Source organism: Pelmatolapia mariae, linkage group LG16_19 (genome assembly GCF_036321145.2).
Source record: "Pelmatolapia mariae isolate MD_Pm_ZW linkage group LG16_19, Pm_UMD_F_2, whole genome shotgun sequence".
Classification (NCBI taxonomy): Eukaryota; Metazoa; Chordata; class Actinopteri; order Cichliformes; family Cichlidae; genus Pelmatolapia; species Pelmatolapia mariae.
In genome coordinates, this window is record NC_086241.1 from 12,892,691 (window position 1) to 12,914,876 (window position 22,186).

Here is a 22,186-nt window from a genome sequence, read left to right on the forward strand (position 1 = left end):
ACAGTAAAATAAAAACTGTCCTTAACACTAAGGATCATACAATTACAGTTCTGCATGGCTTTCTGCAAGAGTCTGTTTCTTAGACCATGCACTAGTGAGATGCACTGCCTTCCACCAATGTTCATTAGGATGTTCTGAATGACTTCAAAGATGTCCTTAAGTTCCTTTGGATAGTGTATGTTGAGGGCAAAAAGAAGGCCCATCAGCATGGAAATGGCACTTGAGACATCCCTCAGATTAGACAGGATTACTGCTGCCTCAAGGACAACCAACACATCGATGTCTTCTTCTTTCACCATCGCAATGCCAACTTTCATCCTCTTAGAAAACGTGTCTTCAATACCTGTCGGCTATAAAAGGGTTCAAAGACAAAAAAAAAAAAAAAATTACACAATTACAATTACACAATATCCCGTGTGCTTAACAATTCATGTCTTTCCAAAGAAGAGCCATACTGATGCTTTGGATGATGGTGATTGGCTTTGGGTAACACTTATTAGTTGTTAAAGTTTTTTCAGAATGAGATATGCACCCCCATGTTACAAATCCATTTCTTGCTTTAAACAAAGACCATGTTCATAAATAACTGAGCATGTCTTCAATTGCAGAATTCAAACAAAATTTTCAATTTAAATGGTAAATGGCCTGTATTTGTATAGTGCTTTACTAGTCCCCTAAGGACTCCAAAGTGCTTTACACATTCAGTCATTCACACACATGGGTGGATGACTGAATCGTGACTCAAGAGTTGACAGTTCGTCTTATAATTGGAAGGTTGCCGGTTCGAGCCCTGGCTCCGACAGTTTCAGTCGTTGTGTCCTTGGGCAAGACACTTCACCTGTTGCCTACTGGTGGTGGTCAGAGGGCCCGGTGGTGCCAGTGTCCGGCAGCCTCGCCTCTGTCAGTGCGCCCCAGGGTGGCTGTGGCTACAATGTAGCTGCCATCACCAGTGTGTGAATTTAAATCTACTTATGCTAAATATTGGCTGTGCTCTAAACCAAATCTGGCTGAGAATACATGAAATGTGCAAACTGCAGCTACACTACAGGATCAGATTATGGCTCCATAGACAATGCTTCTTTAATCAGTTTATTGATTGAAGTTTATTTTTTCCCCCTATATTAACAGCATGAAAAAAGAGCATATAGACATGGCTGAACAGGTTGCATAATTGGCACTGAATATCAACATCCACCTTTACCCAGCTGCCCAATGACTCTCGGCCAGTAACCTTTACTTGCTTACCCAGTCTACACAGTCTCTTTTCCAGGGTCCAGGACATTTCACCAAAGTATTGCCCCCCACAGCTGTAGCAGCCACTGCAGCCCCTTAAATATCCTAATATCTCTGCCATTACAATATACAATGTGAGAAATCAAACGTAAAGCTGAAGTGAACAGTACAGCAGCGAAATGTCAAAGACCCTGGTGAAGACATGAATAAACACAAGACACTAATAATATCAATGCTAGCTTGCCAGTTAGTTTCTCTGAAACCCAGACCAAATCCAGTGTCAAAGATCTTGTAATAATACATTTGGTGAGGAAAAAGTACACATGTACTTTTTAATTTAAAATCCACTGTGGTGCTGTCATTATTAAATTTACTAAAAGAAACAATGCTAACCTTCACAGTCTTGAAAGTGTGTGAGGGATCTTCCTTTAGAAAATGAGGTCCTCTGTCCTCTTCCTTTGTGTAGGGCTCTGGTCAAAGAAGTCAAAAAGAAAACAAAAACACTTTTTAAACAGTGTTTATGAAGCATGTAGACAGCTCCAAATTCACAGCTTTTTGATGCATAATTCCATCAATATATGATTATCATTGGAGATTTTGAATCAGGCTTATCAGGACATTCAAGTAGAATATGATATCCAACCTACCACCAATATACATAGATTCTGTAAAAGTTACCACACTAAATGTCCAGTTGTGAAATATGATGACAGACTTTACTTATCAGCTTTCTTTCAATGAGTTCATCAGTTGAACTGGATAACCTAAAACTTAAACAAAGGATTAGATTTCGCAGTTGAACACTTACATCATCTCCGAAGCATCTTATGAGCCTAGTTAGCCTTTCTATGCCGCTCTTGATTTTGTACAGCTCCACGAACCTCTCCATAATGGTCAAGCACAGCAAAAAGGAACCCTTTCAGGTCAACAGATGTAAGACGGGCAAATTCTGCTTCAACCTGAGCAATAGAAGAAGAGGGGTGGAGAGTACAGGCAGAATTAAAAAAAGATTCTTTGAGACCCAAATTTAAGCAAACAGTCATCTGAGGCCCATTAGAGAAAACACAAACACACAAAAGCAAACAAACAAAAAGATGCACTTTACCTGCCGTTCAGCAAACAAGGAAGTTCAGAGAACAATAAGCTCTGTCTTGAAATCTTTTAAAGTAGAATGATTGTGAAAATGACTTATGTGATGTAAAACTTTAGTAAACGTGCGATTAAAAGAACACTGAGTAAAAGGACAAGTAACAGTTTCCTTATTCCTCAGATGTTTACCTTGATGAGCAATACTGTTTTAGTCCAACTGCCTCATTAAAGTTACACAACAGGCTTTTTACATTAAAGCCAGCAAGTCCATTACATACTCCCTTTTTAGATCTGAAATACTGTGCACATTCTGTGTATATGTAGTGGACAGCAATTTACCCCAAAGAGCGCAAAGTTTGCAAGTCCACCTCATTTAAATGACAAAGTCAAATGTGATCATCTAGACCTGTGAAAATAAATTAATGACAAACTTGCAGTTATGGATGTTATTACAACCACAAGAACCTAAACAGTCTGCTCCATTGCTTTTGTTAATGAATCATTTGTTGGTAACACGTCTGAATATTTAGTTTATGCCACCTGCATGTGATCATCAATAGTGCCATATTACTTCTTAAGAAGTACCCTGACACTACAATCTTTATATCATTTGTTCTACAGAGCTATTAAATTACAATATAATCTGAGGTGTTTCCAGTATGACAAAATGCACAAATTGTAACTTACCATTTGACTCCACTGACAAAAATAAATCCCCAGCATCAAGTTTGGCTTCACAGACCTAAAATAAGTAAAATAAAAATATATGTTATAATTATATTGTTTTCGCCATTTATTCATGTTTGCTAATTTTCTGACATATAAACAATGTTAGTTTTGTTACAATACAGAGAATGCAGTTTAATTAAAAGGTAAATTATGCAAAAAAAAAAAAAACTTCTGCAGTATACCATGCCAAAAATCAGTGTCTCTGATGCCAATTATTTTATCACTACAGCTCGTTTAGTATGGAAACTCACACAATCTAGTCATACTGATCACAAGAGTTCAAAAATAAGTCAAAATAGTGAACTGTTGTTAAGCATAAAGCATTTCAGGGTAACAAATAACTGCACAATATAATTAAAGCAAAAAATAAGCACACTGGAGGACTATCTGATAAAAACTAATATAATGCTGGTTTGTAGACCATATTTTGTCTCAGTCCTCAGTGCACTCTTGCAGCTTAGCATGCAGCAGTTAATAACACCTTAAGTGATTACATAGGGATAAACAGATGACAACAAGCATCCGAGTCCTGCCAAAAAGGTCTTTTTGAACCCAGCCAGTTATTGGAAATATTGCCAAAATGAACTTCCACCAAAATACAACAGCCTGTGAACTTGAAAGGAATTTACAAGTACAGAGACAATATGAAATAAGCTTTATTAATTAGCTGAGTTAGCTTGCTAATATCGCAACAGGGTGAGTGCACAACCTTAAAGCTAGCGGCACAATACTTGTGATTTGCTCAGCGCCACATTAAACCCATAAAAAAGGCCATATGTCAGTTTATTAGGTCAAGTTTGGTCATGACACACAAGCTGGACCTTGTCGGCTAAAGTTACATTAGCTAAAGCAAACATTTCGGTAAAAGAGAAAAACACACGTCATGCCATAAATTCAAAACATGTTCCAACTTTTGTAGCTCTCTTTCCTTATAGTTATAACCAATGTTACTCACCTTGAAAGCATATTCCAAAGAAGACGATTAGAAAACGTCCAAGTAAAGTGAGCATGTCGTTAACCGCCAATTCCCCATGATGCACCTCGGTAGCAGTCACGTGAGGCAGTTTTGAATCCTGCTGTGCTCAACTTACCCGCATTGTCAAGTTCACATAAGTTTCTGATTTAGCTGGACATGAGTTTTCAAGTTAGCTTTTTTTGGTGTAATTGGGACGTTTTTAACTTGTAATTCTATGTTATAACAACAACTTCAGTCATCTATCGTCAAACTGATATAGAATAATATGTTGAAATAACAAACAGCTAGAATTACATTTTACAGTGTGCCTTCCAGCAGAGATTATCTGAAAATATGTGCCATCATCCCCATATTTAATGACTATAATGCTTTCTTCCTCTCTGTAACAGTTAGGTCTTCATTCAGTTTTTGAATATGATCCTTTGGAACACTAAAAAGATTGCTGCTTTGCCTTGGTTGTTTTCTTAACTAGCTCTCTTTTTTTTTTTTTTTTTAGCAGATCTCTTTCTTAGAATGCATACAGAAGGGACAAACAGAGATATTGGCCCACTAAAAGACACACTATAGAAGTTCTCAAATTACAAGGCCATGTTTCAAAACCCCATGCACTGTAAATATCCAAACACAATTCCAAAACATTGTAAAATCCAAATAAAAACAGAATGGATCTGCACAGAATCTTTTACTACCTCATTAAAAATATTACCTAATTTCAAATTTCATTGTGACATGTCTCAAAAATGTTGGGATAAGGTCAAGTTTACCATTGTGTAGAATCCCTTCTTCTTTTAATAACAGTCTATAATCTGGGAACTCAGACCAGTTGCTGAACTTACTATTTAAGCTTCTTATATATTATATTTCTGATTTTATAACGTGCCAATTTTTTTCAATTGGTGAAAAGTCTGGATTGAAGCAGGGCAGTTCAGCTTGGCCTCTTCTACTGTACTGTTGAAACAGATTAATTCAATTCTCTTGTTTGGATGAGAACACATGTTGCATTAAAACCTTTATACAGTGGCTTGCAAAAGTATTCGGCCCCCTTGAACTTTTCCACATTTTGTCACATTACAGCCACAAACATGAATCAATTTTATTGGAATTCCACGTGAAAGACCAATACAAAGTGGTGTACACGTGAGAAGTGGAACGAAAATCATACATGATTCCAAACATTTTTACAAATAAACAACTGAAAAGTGGGGTGTGCGTAATTATTCAGCCCCCTGAGTCAATACTTTGTAGAACCACCTGTTGCTGCAATTACAGCTGCCAGTCTTTTAGGGTATGTCTCTACCAGCTTTGCATATCTAGCGACTGAAATTCTTGCCCATTCTTCTTTGCAAAACAGTTCCAGCTCAGTCAGATTAGATGGACAGCGTTTGTGAACAGCAGTTCTCAGATCTTGCCACAGATTCTTGATTGGATTTAGACACCAGACAGGTCAGGGATAAAGTTATTGAGAAATTTAAAGCAGGCTTAGGCTACAAAAAGATTTCCCAAGCCTTGAACATCCCACGGAGCACTGTTCAAACGATCATTCAGAAATGGAAGGAGTATGGCACAACTGTAAACTTACCAAGACAAGGCCGTCCACCTAAACTCACAGGCCGAACAAGGAGAGCGCTGATCAGAAATGCTGCCAAGAGGCCCATGGTGACTCTGGACGAGCTGCAGAGATCTACAGCTCAGGTGGGGGAATCTGTCCATAGGACAACTATTAGTTGTGCACTGCACAAAGTTGGCCTTTATGGAAGAGTGGCAAGAAGAAAGCCATTGTTAACAGAAAACCGTAAGAAGTCCCGTTTGCAATTCCCCACAAGCCATGTGGGGGACACAGTAAACATGTGGAAGAAGGTGCTCTGGTCAGATGAGACCAAAATGGAAATTTTTGGCCAAAATGCAAAACGCTATGTGTGGCGGAAAACTAACACTGCACATCACTCTGAACACACCATCCCCACTGTCAAATATGGTGGTGGCAGCATCATGCTTTGGGGGTGCTTCTCTTCAGCAGGGACAGGGAAGCTGGTCAGAGTTGATGGGAAGATGGATGGAGCCAAATACAGGGGAATCTTGGAAGAAAACCTCTTGGAGTCTGCAAAAGACTTGAGACTGGGGCGGAGGTTCACCTTCCAGCAGGACAACGACCCTAAACATAAAGCCAGGGCAACAATGGAATGGTTTAAAACAAAACCTATCCATGTGTTAGAATGGCCCAGTCAAAGTCCAGATCTAAATCCAATCGAGAATCTGTGGCAAGATCTGAAAACTGCTGTTCACAAACGCTGTCCATCTAATTTGACTGAGCTGGAGCTGTTTTGCAGAGAAGAATGGGCAAGAATTTCAGTCTCTAGATGTGTAAAGCTGGTAGAGACATACCCTAAAAGACAGGCAGCTGTAATTGCAGCAAAAGGTGGTTCTACAAAGTATTGACTCAGGGGGCTGAATAATTATGCACACCCCACTTTGCAGTTATTTATTTGTAAAAAATGTTTGGCATCATGTATGATTTTCGTTCCACTTCTCACATGTACACCACTTTGTATTGGTCTTTCACGTGGAATTCCAATAAAATTGATTCATGTTTGTGGCTGTAATGTGACAAAATGTGGAAAAGTTCAAGGGGGCTGAATACTTTTGCAAGCCACTGTATACCTTTCAGCTCTAATGGTGAATTTCCAAACGGCAATTCCATAGGCACTGATACACCTTGATACCATCTGAAATGCAGGATTTTCAAGTGACCACTGATAATATGTCAGGTGGTTTGGCGACATAGTTTGTTGCAGATTAGCAAACGTCTGCCCATCTTTACGTTTGAGAAACTCTGCCTAAGATGCTCATTTTTACCCAGTTATAGCATGTACTGACCTTTACCCAGTTAACATAATTAGGTGCAAAATGTCCCTCAAGCTGTTTCTTTTTAGTACCACCTAATTTTTCTAGCCTTTTGTTGCCCCTGTCCCAACCTTATTGAGACATGTTGCTGCCATTAAATTCAAAATAAAGAGATTTTTTTGTTTCTTTGGCATGCAGCATCCCAACTTTTTCAGAAATGGGTTCATATATAGATTTTTAACTTTTTGAGCAGCAGCATCAAGGGTAAAAAATGATTAAATAATGTATGTCTAGCTTCTTTTAAATATGAGGGACATCTACTGCATTCTGCATTCATATTGTCTAATTGTATGATATTGTGTGAGATTTTCCAGTTTTACCACTTTATTGTTTGGAATTGAACGTTAAAAGAAGAAGAATATAGAACAAGTTTAATAAAGACAAAGAACCAATAAAAGCTAAGATCATGGATGACTGAGATGCACTGATCCAGTCACTAATGAAGCTTACATTGATTACTTTTAATGTGTACCGTCTTGCACAAATTAACCTTTGAGTGCCTTTGTCTCTAAAGTCTCAAGATAGTGAGGCCACTTAACATATTTTAATAACCACTTGGATTTCCTGCTGTTTTATGTCTGATGCCAGCCATCATATTCGAAGAGCACGACTGTGTTGGATCTTGCCATATGCACAATCCTGACCAAAGTGACCTCTTTGTATTGGAAAATAGAATAGGTTCTACTTGAATAGGACAATCTGGAAGATTGCGAAGACTGATCCAGAGCTTTAACAAAAAATACCACTGGTGAAAAAAAAGCATGTACCACAGACAGAAACAATTAAAATTTAAATATTTAGTGAAGCCATGGCTGGTGATGCATGTATTAACACCCATCATATCTGTGTGGAAAAGTGAGATGGACAAAAAAGTCTTTTTCATGTCCCATTACCCACCACTGCCCCCATCAATAGCTGTTCCACTTACCCAAGGCTTTGGCCTTAGAGACAAAAATAAGCATATTAATTATTAAACGGCCAGGGGAGAAAGGGGCAAACTTGTCGGGTCCGAGGGTAATATGTGTGTTTATGTGTGTGCTGGCACTAGTGTAAGGATATTAAATTTAGGTTTGACAGCAGTGTCTTTTAAATTCACATTAAGAATTTTTAATAAAAATTTAACACCTTTTATCTAGCTGTTTAAACATGTACTTTATATGTTACCGGCATGTAGGATATTCTGAAAGACTCGAGGTTTATACACTATCAAAGGCTTAAAGTCCAATATAGGTTTTTGATTTCTTTTTTAACAAGTCAACATAAAATTTAATGGAAAAAAAAACTGTTTACACTGTCAACAGTTACAAAATAAACACTTTAAAAAAGTTAACAAGAAACAGCATTTTCTGTGTGATTTTAGGATTGCTTTCCATGAATATCAACCATCTCGTGTCTTTAAGAGTAAAAACATTTCATCATCAGTCCACAGGTGTCCATTTAGACCTTGTAACTAAGTTGATAAAAAGTGACATTTTCCTTAGTTACTTCGGAGACCCACGGAGCTGCCAGTCAGCTCCTATTTTATTTGCTTTCTTACTCATTTTGTTCCTCCTCTGAGATGAGCACTGAGCGCCTCTGACATCAAAGGCCTGTCTGAAACTCTGTCTGGCCTTTGGAATCAAAGTAAAAACTGTGTGTCAAGTTTGCACAGCCGTGGACTGACATGGTAAAGCCATAATGACAGCCAGTCAGTGACAGAAACTGAGCATGATGAGCACCATGTGATTGTTTTGAATTTTCAGAAACATAGAAAGAAAGACAATGAAGTAGATACAGTATAAACTGGAACTTTTAAATCTTTAAAAGTATGAAGCTCTTGACTGATTTATATGTATCCACACATATATTTACTTTATCTCTGAATTTTGTACACTATGACAAAGCAGTGCTCACCTAATCAGGACAGGCATAATTAATACAAAATACTTACAGAATTTATAAGATTTGTAATATTTTCATTGAGGTGTAAGTACCGCAAAGTCCTAGTCGCACTGACACACATGGTAATTTACATAATCTACAGAGCAATTGAAATCCCAACACACATACTCAAGGAGACATACATGCTTGTGCTCTTCTGTGTTTCCTGTTGGAACAAGAGGGAACAATTCAAACGTGATTTGAAGTAAGAGAACAATGTCCTGTTGGTCTCTTACCCAATTTTACATCTACATCGTAGCGGATCTATGTCTGATCTAAGCCACTGCCTGGGGGGATGGAAATGTTTGAGAAAAAGGGAAGAAGACTGTGTTTTGATTATTAATTGGCATTAAAATTCTTTCCACGCCTACTTTAACTTTTAATGAGGTGAAAGTCAACTCTCACTTAGAGGAGGCCGTAGAGGTTCCTTCAGGAAGGCAAACTGGTAATGAGTGGTATGTAGGTATGAGAATATTGTGATATAACCAGATAATATTGCAGTATTATCTGCTAAAGGGGAAGCTGAAGTAAGGTCATGTGCTGGAATATATTCTATTCAGTGAGGACAGACTGGTCTGCAGTGTAATCATAGGAAATGTAAATTGTTTATTGGAAAGAGACACAAGATATGAGTGTAGGGACTAGTGTGATGCATTCACACATTAGCATTCTTGCATGAAATAAAACAAGCAACCGAATAAAGAATGACATAAACTGCTGTTAGAACAGACGAAATTGTCAGTTCTATGTATCTGCATCAAAACACTTTAAAAGGAGTTGCTGACCAAAACAATCTCACTTAGGGAGGATAATTGATATCAGACTGCTTTATAGCATACAGAAGAAGCAATCACTAATCTGCCCTGCACTTTTCCAGATGCTGTCTAAATGTGCAGTACTATACTAATGTCTTGAGCCACTCCTCATTTCTTTAGCTCTTGCTTCCAAGGAGCCAGACTTCTGTATAATTTGTGGTCTTGAGCAATAGTTCTACAGTCTCCATTTTCAGAGGCTTTTCTTGTTTCTTGTTTGTTTTGTTTTGTTTGTTTGTTTGTTTTGGTTGTTTAGCCACTTAAAACGAACCCATGAATCATTGACGCATAAAAACATTCCCTAAATCAAGGCATGAACTAGTGAACAGAACAGAGATTAGCAAAGAACCAACTTTAAATAGCATATTTAAAGAGATAGCAGAAAAGTGGAGGACAAAATAAGAGCTGGGTTGATTCTCTTTTTGGTACAAGAGACATCAGCATAGCCTCTGTGGTGCTGGACTATATCGAGCTTTACCTCTGCTTTTAAAAAAATTTAATTTTGTTTTACACCTTTAGACACTTCGTATATAGCGATCTGTCACTAATCATTTTTTCCCCATTTCTGTAGTTGGATCTATGAAAATAGCAAAAATAATAGTTTTACAGGTATAAAATATTTTTGCTACAACATGTCTACATTGTCTGCAGTGTGTCCTTAACAGAGATGGGCAGTAACATGTTACTGTAATCCGATTACTTTTTTCAAGTGATGAGTAAAGTAAGGGATTACTATTGCCAGAAAGTAATTAGATTACTGTTACTTTCCCATAAGCAGGCTGCGTTACTGCGTTACTAAACTGTGATTTTGTTTGTGAGAGTGTCTCATGACAATGATGTCTGAGCATGTGACGTCCGTGGCAGCAACAGACATGTGTAGATCAACAATGGATAATATGGAGTGTGGGAGAGAGAACGACCATGCAGCATTTAGAGCTTGGAAGTCCTGACATTACTTTGAGTTTGATTCCGTAAAAAGTGACAAAAACATTAGCGACCATTTTACACTCTGCGTGGGAAGAAAGCTTCTTTCTAGTGTAAACACAAGAAATTATTTTATTTTATATGCTGGAATATGCAGAAAACAGGTTTAAACACATTTTTGTTTCATATAATTACATTTTTGCTTGAGCAATGTGCATAAAGTTAAAATATTAAAACTAATAAACCAAAGAGACTTTTTCATTTGATTCAGTTTTATATGATGGATTATGCAGAAAAAATAGAATTGGGCTGAAAGGTCTATCGCTTTATTATGTATTCAGGTTGTGTATCATGTTTTTAAAAAGTAATTAATTACTTTTGAAAATAATTAATCAGTAAAGTAATGAGATTACTTTCATGGAGAAGTAATCAGTAATTAGTAAGTAATTACTATTTTCAAGTAACTTGACCAACGCTGGTCCTTAAAAAAAGAGGAAACTGAACAAGTGGAGGACAAAAGAAGTGGCAGACCTAAAAAAAAATATCTACAGCAGATGAACAGCAACTGAAAGTCATGTCATTATGAAACAGGAAAAAGACTAACAAAGAACTAAAGCAGGACCTAAGATCTTAAATCTTTTGATGGCTCCAACTACTGTTCACCAAAGCCTCATTGAAAAGTTGTCTCACTGGAAGGGTGGTTGCCAAAGAGCTATATTCTTAAGGAAGGGAAACAAATTACACAAAAACTGGACTGAAAATCAGTGGTAGCAGTTCTTAGCAGTTCCGGTGTGTGTTGAAAAATGAATGTGGTCATATTAATTATTCAGTTCAATTCGATTATTTTTATATAGTGCCAAATCACAACAACAGTCACCTCAAAGCACTTTATATCGTAAGGTTAGATACCATGTTTCTAAGATTTTTAGGGCCAAATACAATACTCTGTTTTCTCTGGATTTAGAAGTAGGAAATTAGAGGTCATCCAGGTCTTTATGTCTTTAAGACATTCCTGTAGCTTAACTAATGGGCTTTGTCACTTGGCTCCATAGATTGATAAAGCTGGGTATCATCTGCATAGGACTGAAAATATATAATACGCCTTTAATATGATACTGCCTAAGGGAACCATGTGAAATGCAAAAAGAATGTATCCCAGCACAGATCTTTTGGAACTCCATAATTAACCTTGGCATGTGAACAGAACTCTACATTTACATGAACAGATTGAAGTCTATTAGACAGATATGATTCGAACCACTGCAGCCAAATACCATTTAATACCCGTGTGTTTTAATCTCTTTACTAAAGTATTGTGCTTAGTGGTATTAAATGTTGCACTGAGGTCTAGAGATGAGTCTACTGTCAAAGGCCATCATTACCTTCACTAGTGCTGTTTCTGTATTGTGATGAATTCTGAATCCTTACAGAAACTCTTCAGATAAACCATTCATCTGAATATGATTAATTAGCTGTTTTACAACTACTCTATCATGAAATTTTGAACTTTAAAAAAAAAAAAAGGTTGGACTATAATTACCTATGAGTGCTGGATCAAGTGACGGCTTTTTAAGAACTGGTTTAATTACTGCCACCTTAGAGGCCTTTGGTACATAGCCCATAAAAAGAGATAGACCAATCATACATAAGATTGAAGCATTAATAAACAGTTTTGTAGCATTAGGGGTCTAATAGAGCTGTTGATGGTTTAGAGGAAGTAATTTTTGAGGTTGACTAGTGAAATATTCACCTTCAAGTTTATTAGTAATATGCAAACACTGGTTTTGCCTTGTATTTTGCATTTCCATATATCTTTGCATATGTTTCAATAAATCACTGGAACTATTTCCCAGTTTCCCAGCAATGTGTATATATATATATATATATATATATATATGAAAATATAAAGACTTTTGCACATTACTGACTATATTTGTTATTATTACTTTCATTTTCCTCTTCATTGTATTCATGATTTGTAAAGGCTTTTTGTACAAAATATTTGTACATTTCTATATTCCTTGCAGGCAGGTAAGAGAATAGTTTAGTGCTTTAAAGATTATGGGGAAGTAAAATACAATAAACCTAAGGTGGGATAATAATGGTCACTGGTGTTTGAGTTAAACTTTGCAGTCTAAACATATTTAAGGGAGCATGAACTCTGTTAAAACTTTTAGAAGACACAGTCCATTATTTCAGTTCTTTGCCAAATGCAGCACACACAGAGAGAGACGTACACATTTTTAATTGGAGAAGCTCCATTTTGTATTATTATCTTTCCTTTCTCATGGCAGGTTTTGCTATTGTTGTCCATTAATATTTCATAAAGCACATTTATTTTCTGCTTATGAAATCTCAGGCATCGCATTATTAAAGACTGAAGAACAGAACAAATAACAAAAGCATAAAAAAGAAAAATATCCATGCACCCTTTAGACCATGCTGTGAGTGACAGATCCAGATGGCCCTGGAAAAAATATAATCGGGTAAAATGTTAAAGCTAAAATAAGTTAATTTAAGGGAAAGTAAGAATAATATGAAGTCATTTAATTAAAGGACTCCAAACTGTAAAAAATGAGAAATTAAAAATGACAAAAATATTTTACATTTTTTAAAAGTAAAAATGTGAAAAACCCTTTATATTAAATGAAGACATTAAAAAAAAGAAACACAAAAATAAACTTTTTGAAGAATTCAGCTTTGCTGACCTGTGGCATAAAAACAAATTGCTTTGGTAATTTCTCTCTCTCTCTAAGCCACATTACACTGCAATCACTTGATATCAGTTACTACTGATGGCTTGTTTCGGGCTTAAGTTTAACATGTGCTTCCCCACAATCCACATTAGAGGCTCACAAATGTGACAATATGAATGTCGTCCTTCAAAAAGACGCCCCATCTGGCCCCCTTCCCGCAGTGGTGAAATATTGAGTGTGACACAGGAGTAATTGCATGGGAAGTAATCAATTAGACACACAATTGAAGGAGACCTGAGGTCTGTGGGCTCCCAGGCAAGAGGCTTGGCTGAATTCTTGTGATGTGCACTGGACCAATCTTCTCTGGCTCCCGTGGCAGAATTTCTCTTTCGTCTACTAGTAGTTAGACGGCGAACGAAAATCTTGGGGATCAGAAAAAGGCACCAATTTTATGCCCCCCATTTACCAGTTCCTTGTCTGGGGGAAACACATTAACTGATATCATTCCCGTCAACGTGCCCCATTCCGTCCTTTTCCTGCTTCCCCTGTGTATCACTGTCACATAACACTAAGAAGGACACACTGAGCAGATGATATTGTATGTTCGTGGTCGATTTCCACACTCAACAACTGCAGTAGCCTTTGGAGAACAGAGTCAGACTCAAGTGCGCCAGAGACTTTTGCATACAGTACAGATTGGTACAAACATGCATGTGTTTGTGTGAAAGGCATCAGTGTGACAAATCAAGACAGCCAACTAAAATATGATGACCAACAGAGAGCCAAAGACAGGGATAAAGAGATGGAAGAAAGACAAAAAATGGGATAGACAAAGAGAGAGCAGATGGGCCATGAAGGAGTGGTTAACGCCTTGGCGTAAAACACAGGCTTGTGTACATGCATGCGATGAGAGAGGATCATTCAGCAGATGGGGCCTCAGATTGGATGCTTCATTTTGGACAGACGCAGTGCAGGCGTAGGGTGGTTAGAAAAATGAATCAACAACACAAAACAAATCTGAAAAAAATGAAATGAGGAAAAGGGAGGGGGGGCGGTTGGTGGTGGCAAAATCAGAAAGCTCATCTGTGTTGTGCTCCTTATTGAGGCTGTTATTATTTTGCCAGGGAAGCAGGCTGTAATTACCATGTGAAAGCACAGAGGCTGCCCAGGGTTCATGTGAATCCAGACAGAAGTGGCGAAAATGTTTGCCGTAGCAAGAAGGAGGACAGTGCGGGTCATTATGCATCAAAATATGGATAGGGAACTTTGAAAATGTCAGAAGCCAGCTGTATTTAACCTTTTTTCTTGCTTGGACATAGGGAGAAGTAAAAAGAATGACTTATTTAAAGCTTTTCCTTGTAGCTATCAGAGAGCTCACTTGCACACCCAAAATGCCTAAAAATGAATAGTCTTATAACGGCCAGGACAGTCTTTTGTTCCAGGGGAAGAAATGTCAAACAACACAACTAAACTTTCTGCACTTAGTGCCTATATTTCTTATTCTATACACCCCCGTGCACACACACTATCCTTAACTTTCCCCGGCTTGACTGTGCCTTATATTTCATATTCATGAGGATAACTTAGCTAAGCTTGATTGAAAGGTGCATCAGAGGGAGTCCTATCCCTGCTCAGCCAGAGACGTCCTCCACCCCATCCTCCAGTCCCCTCAAATCCAGAGAGTCCATTCACAGCTCGCGGAGAGTGCACCAGAAAAATCAATAAGTGCAATGCTACAATATACTAGCGACAAATTGATTTCATCCCAAGGCAATTTCAAACCAAGTAGAACTGCGTGTGGGTTTCAGCACCGAAGGGGTCTTTCACTGTGCCTTCTTTCGATTAGCCCCTTATGTATTTAATATGTTTTATCCTCTTATATATGTTGCTTATGAATTTTATTGATCATTTTACACTTCCCCTGGGAGCTACTGCAAGAAGAACGATGGGCTAATATGACAGCAACATCAAAGGCCTCGTAATGAATGAGACTGCTTTGGACTCGCTACAGCAGCTGAAGGAAAGGAAGAGTTTGATCTCTGCTGCTTGAAGTACAGGAGCGGGTTTATCCTGATAGTTTTAGCTTATTTCCTTTCTCCACTTGCGCACAGCAGAATGATGACAACTGCAACAGAACAAACTGGGACACAAGTGACTTGTCTCTCCCCACAGCAAGAGCTTGTTTAACTGTCAGGTCCATCTGCACAAAAAACAGTGATATGATAGACCCTTCAAGACAAGTTTCTTGTTCTGAAGTGACAAGTTTGTATAAAGGTTTTCTAGGGTCCACAGTTATAGACATGATCGTGAACGGCCCTATCTACCCAAACCTGACATGCATGTACATGTGAAAAGTTCAAGACACAAGAGGATAGGTCCTTTTAAAAGTAATACTATCAAGCTATTTGTGATTTAGGTCGCCTCAGTGTCTTATCTCCCTTGATGTAATCCCACACTGACCAAGTGATGATTAGGGCCATGTGGGGTATATTAATTGTTCTTCTAGAGGCACCCGTGAGAGCCATTTCCGATCTCTACATAATATACTTCAACAAAAACCAAACCTTTAATCGTTAAATGATTGCATTTTAATAAGAACAAACAACAACCAACATGTTTTTGTCACCACGAAAGCGAGCACAAGGGTGAAACACAAGCACTCATAGTTATGAAGTAGAGCAGATTCTGACCCTGGCTGCTGTGCATAACTTCCCCCTCTACTTCATGGCTTGAGGCCACGGATGGCACATCAAACACTTCTCACAGAGAACAGCCCTGGCCTCCCTCCGCGCTCACTTCAACTTGGCACCACAATGGAAAAGGAAGGGCACAGCAAAATGCTATGCTGGACAAATGTAATTCCCCAAGTATGGCACCACGTGTGAGAAAGAATAGAAGGCAGAACGTTAACACCCCAGCACATACTGAAGCTGCACATGCAGACTGATGGCTGTGTTGTTTCTCTCAACTCTGGGGAACAACCAGGAAAGAACAGCTGAAGACAACAATGAATTATTTAGAAAGTGAATTTGGAAGAGGTAAGGAAGGCACAGTCTCAGTACCATCCTCACACATCTTCATAAATGTCACGAATTGAATGCTAATCTTTCACTAGGTCATTTTGTTCTTTTCTTTTACAGTTTTAGAACAAGCTAATGTCACTGTCTTTTTCTTATGACTCAGTGTTTCCCTTGGAATTCTTTATATTGTGTCTGTATTTTTTTTTAGATAGGTAGTTGTTAAATTCTAGTAAATTCTGTGTGCTGTAAATCTGATTTAAGAGCATTCTAATTAAGAAATTATTTTAAAACAACATTCCTTATCAGTCGTAACATGCGTGCATTTTTTGTGGTACTAATCATTCATATATCATTCTTAATGCTTTCCTGTGTATGTCAGACTGTTCATGACAGCAGACCAAACATTTTAGAAAAGTGACAGTTTTTGCACATGATATTCAATTAGTTTTTCCAAAAACACGTGTACTAGTTTGTCAAATGTCACCTGCAACAGACACCGCCCCAACATGACCCACTTTGAGTAAGCAATTAAGAAAAGTTATTATTGTTTTTATTTATTTATGTTTTGTTATTATTATTTTTAAATGTAGGCAACAATACACGTATTCATTATTAATGTCAAAGCTGCTGCAGAACAAGAGTTAACATGTGTGGCAGATGACATTTTTACTGTGATCAACACACAAGCATAGAGATGTGCTGATGCATTGATCACTTAATGTATCTATTTCTCCATCTTGAACATTATCAGAGCTGTCAAGGGTCATACAAACCCTTATTTACTCTTATTCAGCCACCACAAAGTATCGATTCTGTCCATATCTTCACCTGCTTTGATCATTTGTGATGTTGGATTTAGCTTCAAGATGAGTGAATGGCAGCTTTGAACTTATTTCGAACACACTGTGAGAAAGGTGTGCTGCTCTGTAGTGGAAAAGCTGTGCATCTTTTTTGCGAGTCTAGAGGTTCATTTTGTGCTGACCTCAGGGTCAGTCTGCAGAAGATAACCTTCTAGCACTGGATCATTTTTCATAAAAAGGCAGAGCCGCCCACACAATCCTTTCCTTCTTACTACGCAGTTTATCAGCAATCACTAGGACACAATATTCTCAAATAGATTTCAGGTGGTAACTCATACAAGAATACGTTTTTGTCTGAGCAATAGCTGGAAATGATAAATTAGATGTATTTTCACAACTTTGTCAGATGGTATAATATCCCTTCATATAAAAAGGTGAACTGTGATAACAGCACCCGTCAGGATAAAGAAAAAAGACATGACAGGTGACAGAAGCCAGTAACCCACTTCCAGCACACTTAAATTGTTTGATTGTGCAATGTGAATTATCAGTGCAAGTATACATACAATATGCTCTGTGTCTTTGTCAAAAGAGTCAAGCTGCAGTTTACATCCATGGCTGTATGTTTGACTTTTTTAATCTTGTTTGACAAAACTCCAATCACGACTTCCATGAGTCATAGTTGAATACTGAATATTTTCAGAGTCACAGGCCTTTAAATTACATGGTGATAGTTTAAAATTTGACATTTTTAAAGTTGTGATTTTTCAATTTCTTAAGTTCCAGAAGTAGAAAAAAAAATATTTTAAGGAATATTTTAAGGAATGACAACTAGAAGATGAGCCTGATATCAAAATATAGGTAAAAAGGAAACCTTTCATATTCTATAACTTGTTTTGATCAGCTAAATATGCCACATGGTGATAGAACCCTTTAAAGTTTACCCAAAAAGTACTTTTTGAAGTTTTCTCCAGTGAATTATCAGAAAACATCTAGACTTCTAGTGTTTGATACTCCATGACTAAGATATTAATGATGGAGTTTTGCTTTTGAAGCTCGAGTGTATCCATGATATAAATGCTCAAATTTGGTAGCGATAGCAAAGTCATACTGAACATAAATGGGAATTTGGCTTTAGAGTGTGAGACTTGCAATGGTTATAAATTTAATTTGGTTGCAGTTTTTAACGCAGGTTAAATGTGTATTTCATGTGCTTTGCATGTGTAATTCTTGTACTAAAGGCGTTGTGATTCTGAGGGGATCATTTTGGAGACACTCACTGTTTTTTCATGGAATGGGCCTCTTGCCCTAACTATTGCTTGCACGGAGGCCTAAAAACAACATAAAATGAAAATATTCCTCTATTTTTATCACCTTTTGTTATAATTTTTCTTAATACACACAACTGATTTTAATGTGATCCTTCTAACTCAACTCTGAATTGTAAAAATTGATATTACAGGTGTTTTGAAGCTGGATTGTTTTTTTTTACTCATTGTGTGTCCTTTAACATAAAAAAATGTGAGTAACCAAAAAATAATTCAACTTGCCTGTGAGATTTTTTAGACCCAACTGGCGCAGGCCAAAGTTTCCATCACGTCTGTAATTGAGGAAGATTGCAAGGGAGTAGCGGTCCTCGTATAGCTTGGTTCCTCGGATGATTCTCAAGTTCTCTAATGGCAGGTAGTCAAACTGGTTCAGAGCCACCAACACATAGCCTGTCACTTCCCTGATAGACTGTGGATAGAGGTATGGAAATAAGTGTTAGTGTGCATTTTAAGTGTGTACATGTTGCATAGATGAAAACACTAACAACACATTTCTAGGAAAAAAAAAAAGAAGAAAAACAACTTGTGCTTCTCATGGCGAATGTAAAATTAATTCAGTAAACAAGCTAGTGTAAAGGCAAAAGGAACAAGGTTATCACAGTTCTGTGTTTATAGTGGCTGCATGTTCTCAGGCTAAAATTCATCACATAATATCTAATTGATCAAGAAAAAAGATAACACTGAATTTCTGCAAGAACATCCATTTTAGGGTCTTCCAGAAACTGTTATCAGTTCAAAAACCACTAAAAACCTCATGTTTAGTGTCTGTAACAAATTATATTTTGACAGAAATATAATTGATGTTAACATTGCCTATTTTGCAGTTCAGTATATTCATTATTATTATATATATTTGGACAATGACGCAAGTTTAGTTTTTTTACATGTTTACTGAGACATGTTCCAATTGTAGTTATATAATAGACATGGACATAATGTGTAGACTCTCAATTTTTATTAGGGGGTTTCCACATTCAAACTGGACAAAGGGTTGAGGAGTTTCAGCTCCTTAACATGTGCCACCCTTTTTTTAAAGGGACCAAAAGTAATGTCTCAAAGGCTATTTTATAGGCAGGTTTGGGCAATTCATTCGTTACATGTATGTCATTATCAGTTAAGCAGATAAAAAGCCTGGAATTTATTTGAGGTGTGGTGCTTGGATTTGGAAGATTTTGCTGTGAAAGACAACATGCGGTCAAAGGAGCTCTCCATGCAGGTGAAACAAGCTATACTTAAGCTGAGAAAACAGAAAAAACCCCATCCAAGAAATTGCTACAGTAGTAGGAGTGGCAAAATCTACAGTCTGGTACATTCTATGAAAGAAAGGAGGAAAGAAAGCACTCTGAACTCAGCAACGCAAAAAGACCTGGACATCTGAATGAAAACGAGTTCAAGACTTCAGGCTATCTGTCATGATCTGCAGCAGCAGATTGTGTGTGTCTTTATAAGAGGACCCAAATGCAGACCACAGAAGACAAAACTGTACTTTAATTAAGGGCGTGCCGTTTATTAAGGCAGATAACAGAAATAGGTCATCCAAAATAACAAAAAACAGACAGTGGAACACCTAAACTGAGGAAGCTAGAATAAACAAATGTAAAACCTGGAACACTAGGAATGCCTTGAGATACCTTGGATTTTAACGAGGAAACGTGGAAACACAAGGAGGATTTAGCAGGAGATTTGCAGACGCACCGACAAAGGACTGAGAAAGACAGACAATAAATACACTGAGGCATGACAGGAGTGGAAACACAGTGAAACTGCAGTGAATTGGATGCGATGAGACGGGGAAGCAAAACGTAACACACTGAACGCAGGACGAGAGATAAAACAGGAAACACTGAGACACAGACCTAACACACAGCAAAGGGGATGAACAAGCAAGGAGGCAAAAGATGAGACACAAGGAGAGGAACAGGGGAAAAAGGTTAGTGAGCGAGAGAGCGAGCGAGAGACACGGAGAGAGATACAAACATGGAGACAGGACATGTGGAGGGGCGAGAGACATAAACATGTGACATGACAGATTCTTACACACAACATAGGGATGAGACAGAAAAACCTAACAGAGAGGAAACTACAAACTGGGGAGCAAGAAACTCAGAAACATAGAAACAACTAAACTTGAGTCTAACTGTAGGACTGGAACTTAACCATCCTTATAATACAAAAGTCACAAAAAAAAAAAAACCCAACTCAAAAAGCTGGGTCAAAAGATACCCTAACACTGTCATTGTCACGAAAGTGTTTTTAACAGAGTACTAAAAATGAGTATTTTCAGTTACATAATTTGTCCAATTACTTTTGAGCCACTGAAATGAAGGGATTGTATTAAAAAATTCTCTAGTTCCTCTGATTTTTATACAATCTTTTTGTTAAACCCACTGAATTACAGCTGAAAGTCTGCACTTACATTTAAAATTCATAGTGGTAATGTGCAGAAACAAATATATATGGACAGAAGTTTCCCATTTCTTAAATATCAGTAACAGAATTAGCCAGAATGACCAATTCTAGCATCTATTTTCTGTTTAGGTTTTAGCCAAACTCAGGACGGAGCATTTGAAATAATTCAGCGATTGCGTGTTATCCTGTTTATTTGCAAAGCAATAGCAGACATCCATACTTCACCTTACATTTGCTTTTGATGTATTTGTTCAATTTTTTAGGTGGACATAGGTACAATAATAAAATAGATTAAAATAGGAAAGCAAAAGAATAAAAAAAAATATGAGGACTACAAGACAAAAAACCAAACAAACTAAGTAATGTACTCTAAGCATCTGTCTTCAAGGTCGTTCAATAATGCCAATGAGCTGAGTTCAGGCATCTAGGAGAAGAATTGACTGTGGGGTTTGTGACCTTACTTGGCACAGGGTTCGGGATTCGTGTCCGGGGCCTGGCCTGGGGTGACTGAGCCACAAGGACAGCCACTGCTTCACACTTTAAATGTCATTTAGGAGGGGATATAACGACTGTCGAGACTTTGGCGAGAAGCCATCCAGTTGGATCTGCTATTGCATGAATCAAAGTGACAGGCTGTGTCCTCTTTCTCCCATCCACCATCATGGTGACTGTCATTAGCAGACAGGCGGTCAGAGAAGTCTTTCCACGCCGGCCCACTGATGCTGATAATCAACAAGTCTGTGTGTGAAGTGCTGCTGCAGCTGATGTACTGAGCTGAAATAAGTCCTAAGGAGGGCCCTGGCAGTGTAGTCATGGCGGCTGACAGCTGTCAGAGAGCATGGCCATCAGCCACCAGTAAGTAAGCCACAGTCGCAGCTCTGTCATCATTACCCAGCTGATTACCATTAATAGAAACAGACAGGCCTTGAGTGTCTGTGTACCTATGTGAATGATTGATGGGGACGTTACATTCAGTATGTCTCTGAACGTGTTTATCAATTTAAAAACTACCTGGAGAAAAAAGGACATAGCGTAAACTTCTTTGTGCTGATGAAAATATCCAGTGAATTAATAAGAGCAGTGGTGGGTTTGAGGTTTCAAACGTTGAGGAGCATTATGATGGTGCAACTAAACTTGACCACACCATAAATGTACATTTATTGATTTGAATCAAGAGTATGTGTACATAGAGAATATATTGAGCTTTTTTTCAAGTGAGTGTATGTTGTACTCTTTGCCTCTATGTGAACACAGAGTTTGGCAAGGTCTTTAGATGACTCACATTCACCCCACTGAGTTTGAAGGTCTTTTCAACCCTGCTACAAAACCAAATATGCAGCACTCTGTCT

General features: G+C 37.8%; 1 protein-coding gene across 1 annotated transcript in view; it reads right to left on the reverse strand.

Annotated features, from left to right (window-relative positions):
- Nucleotides 1-22,186, reverse strand: part of LOC134644308 (receptor tyrosine-protein kinase erbB-4-like) — a 303,631-nt gene that overhangs the window by 121,338 nt on the left and 160,107 nt on the right. Inside the window, exon 3 of the mRNA XM_063497223.1 lies at nt 18,651-18,837. Coding sequence (XP_063353293.1) covers nt 18,651-18,837 — 187 coding nt within the window. The remainder of the gene's footprint in view (nt 1-18,650; nt 18,838-22,186) is intronic.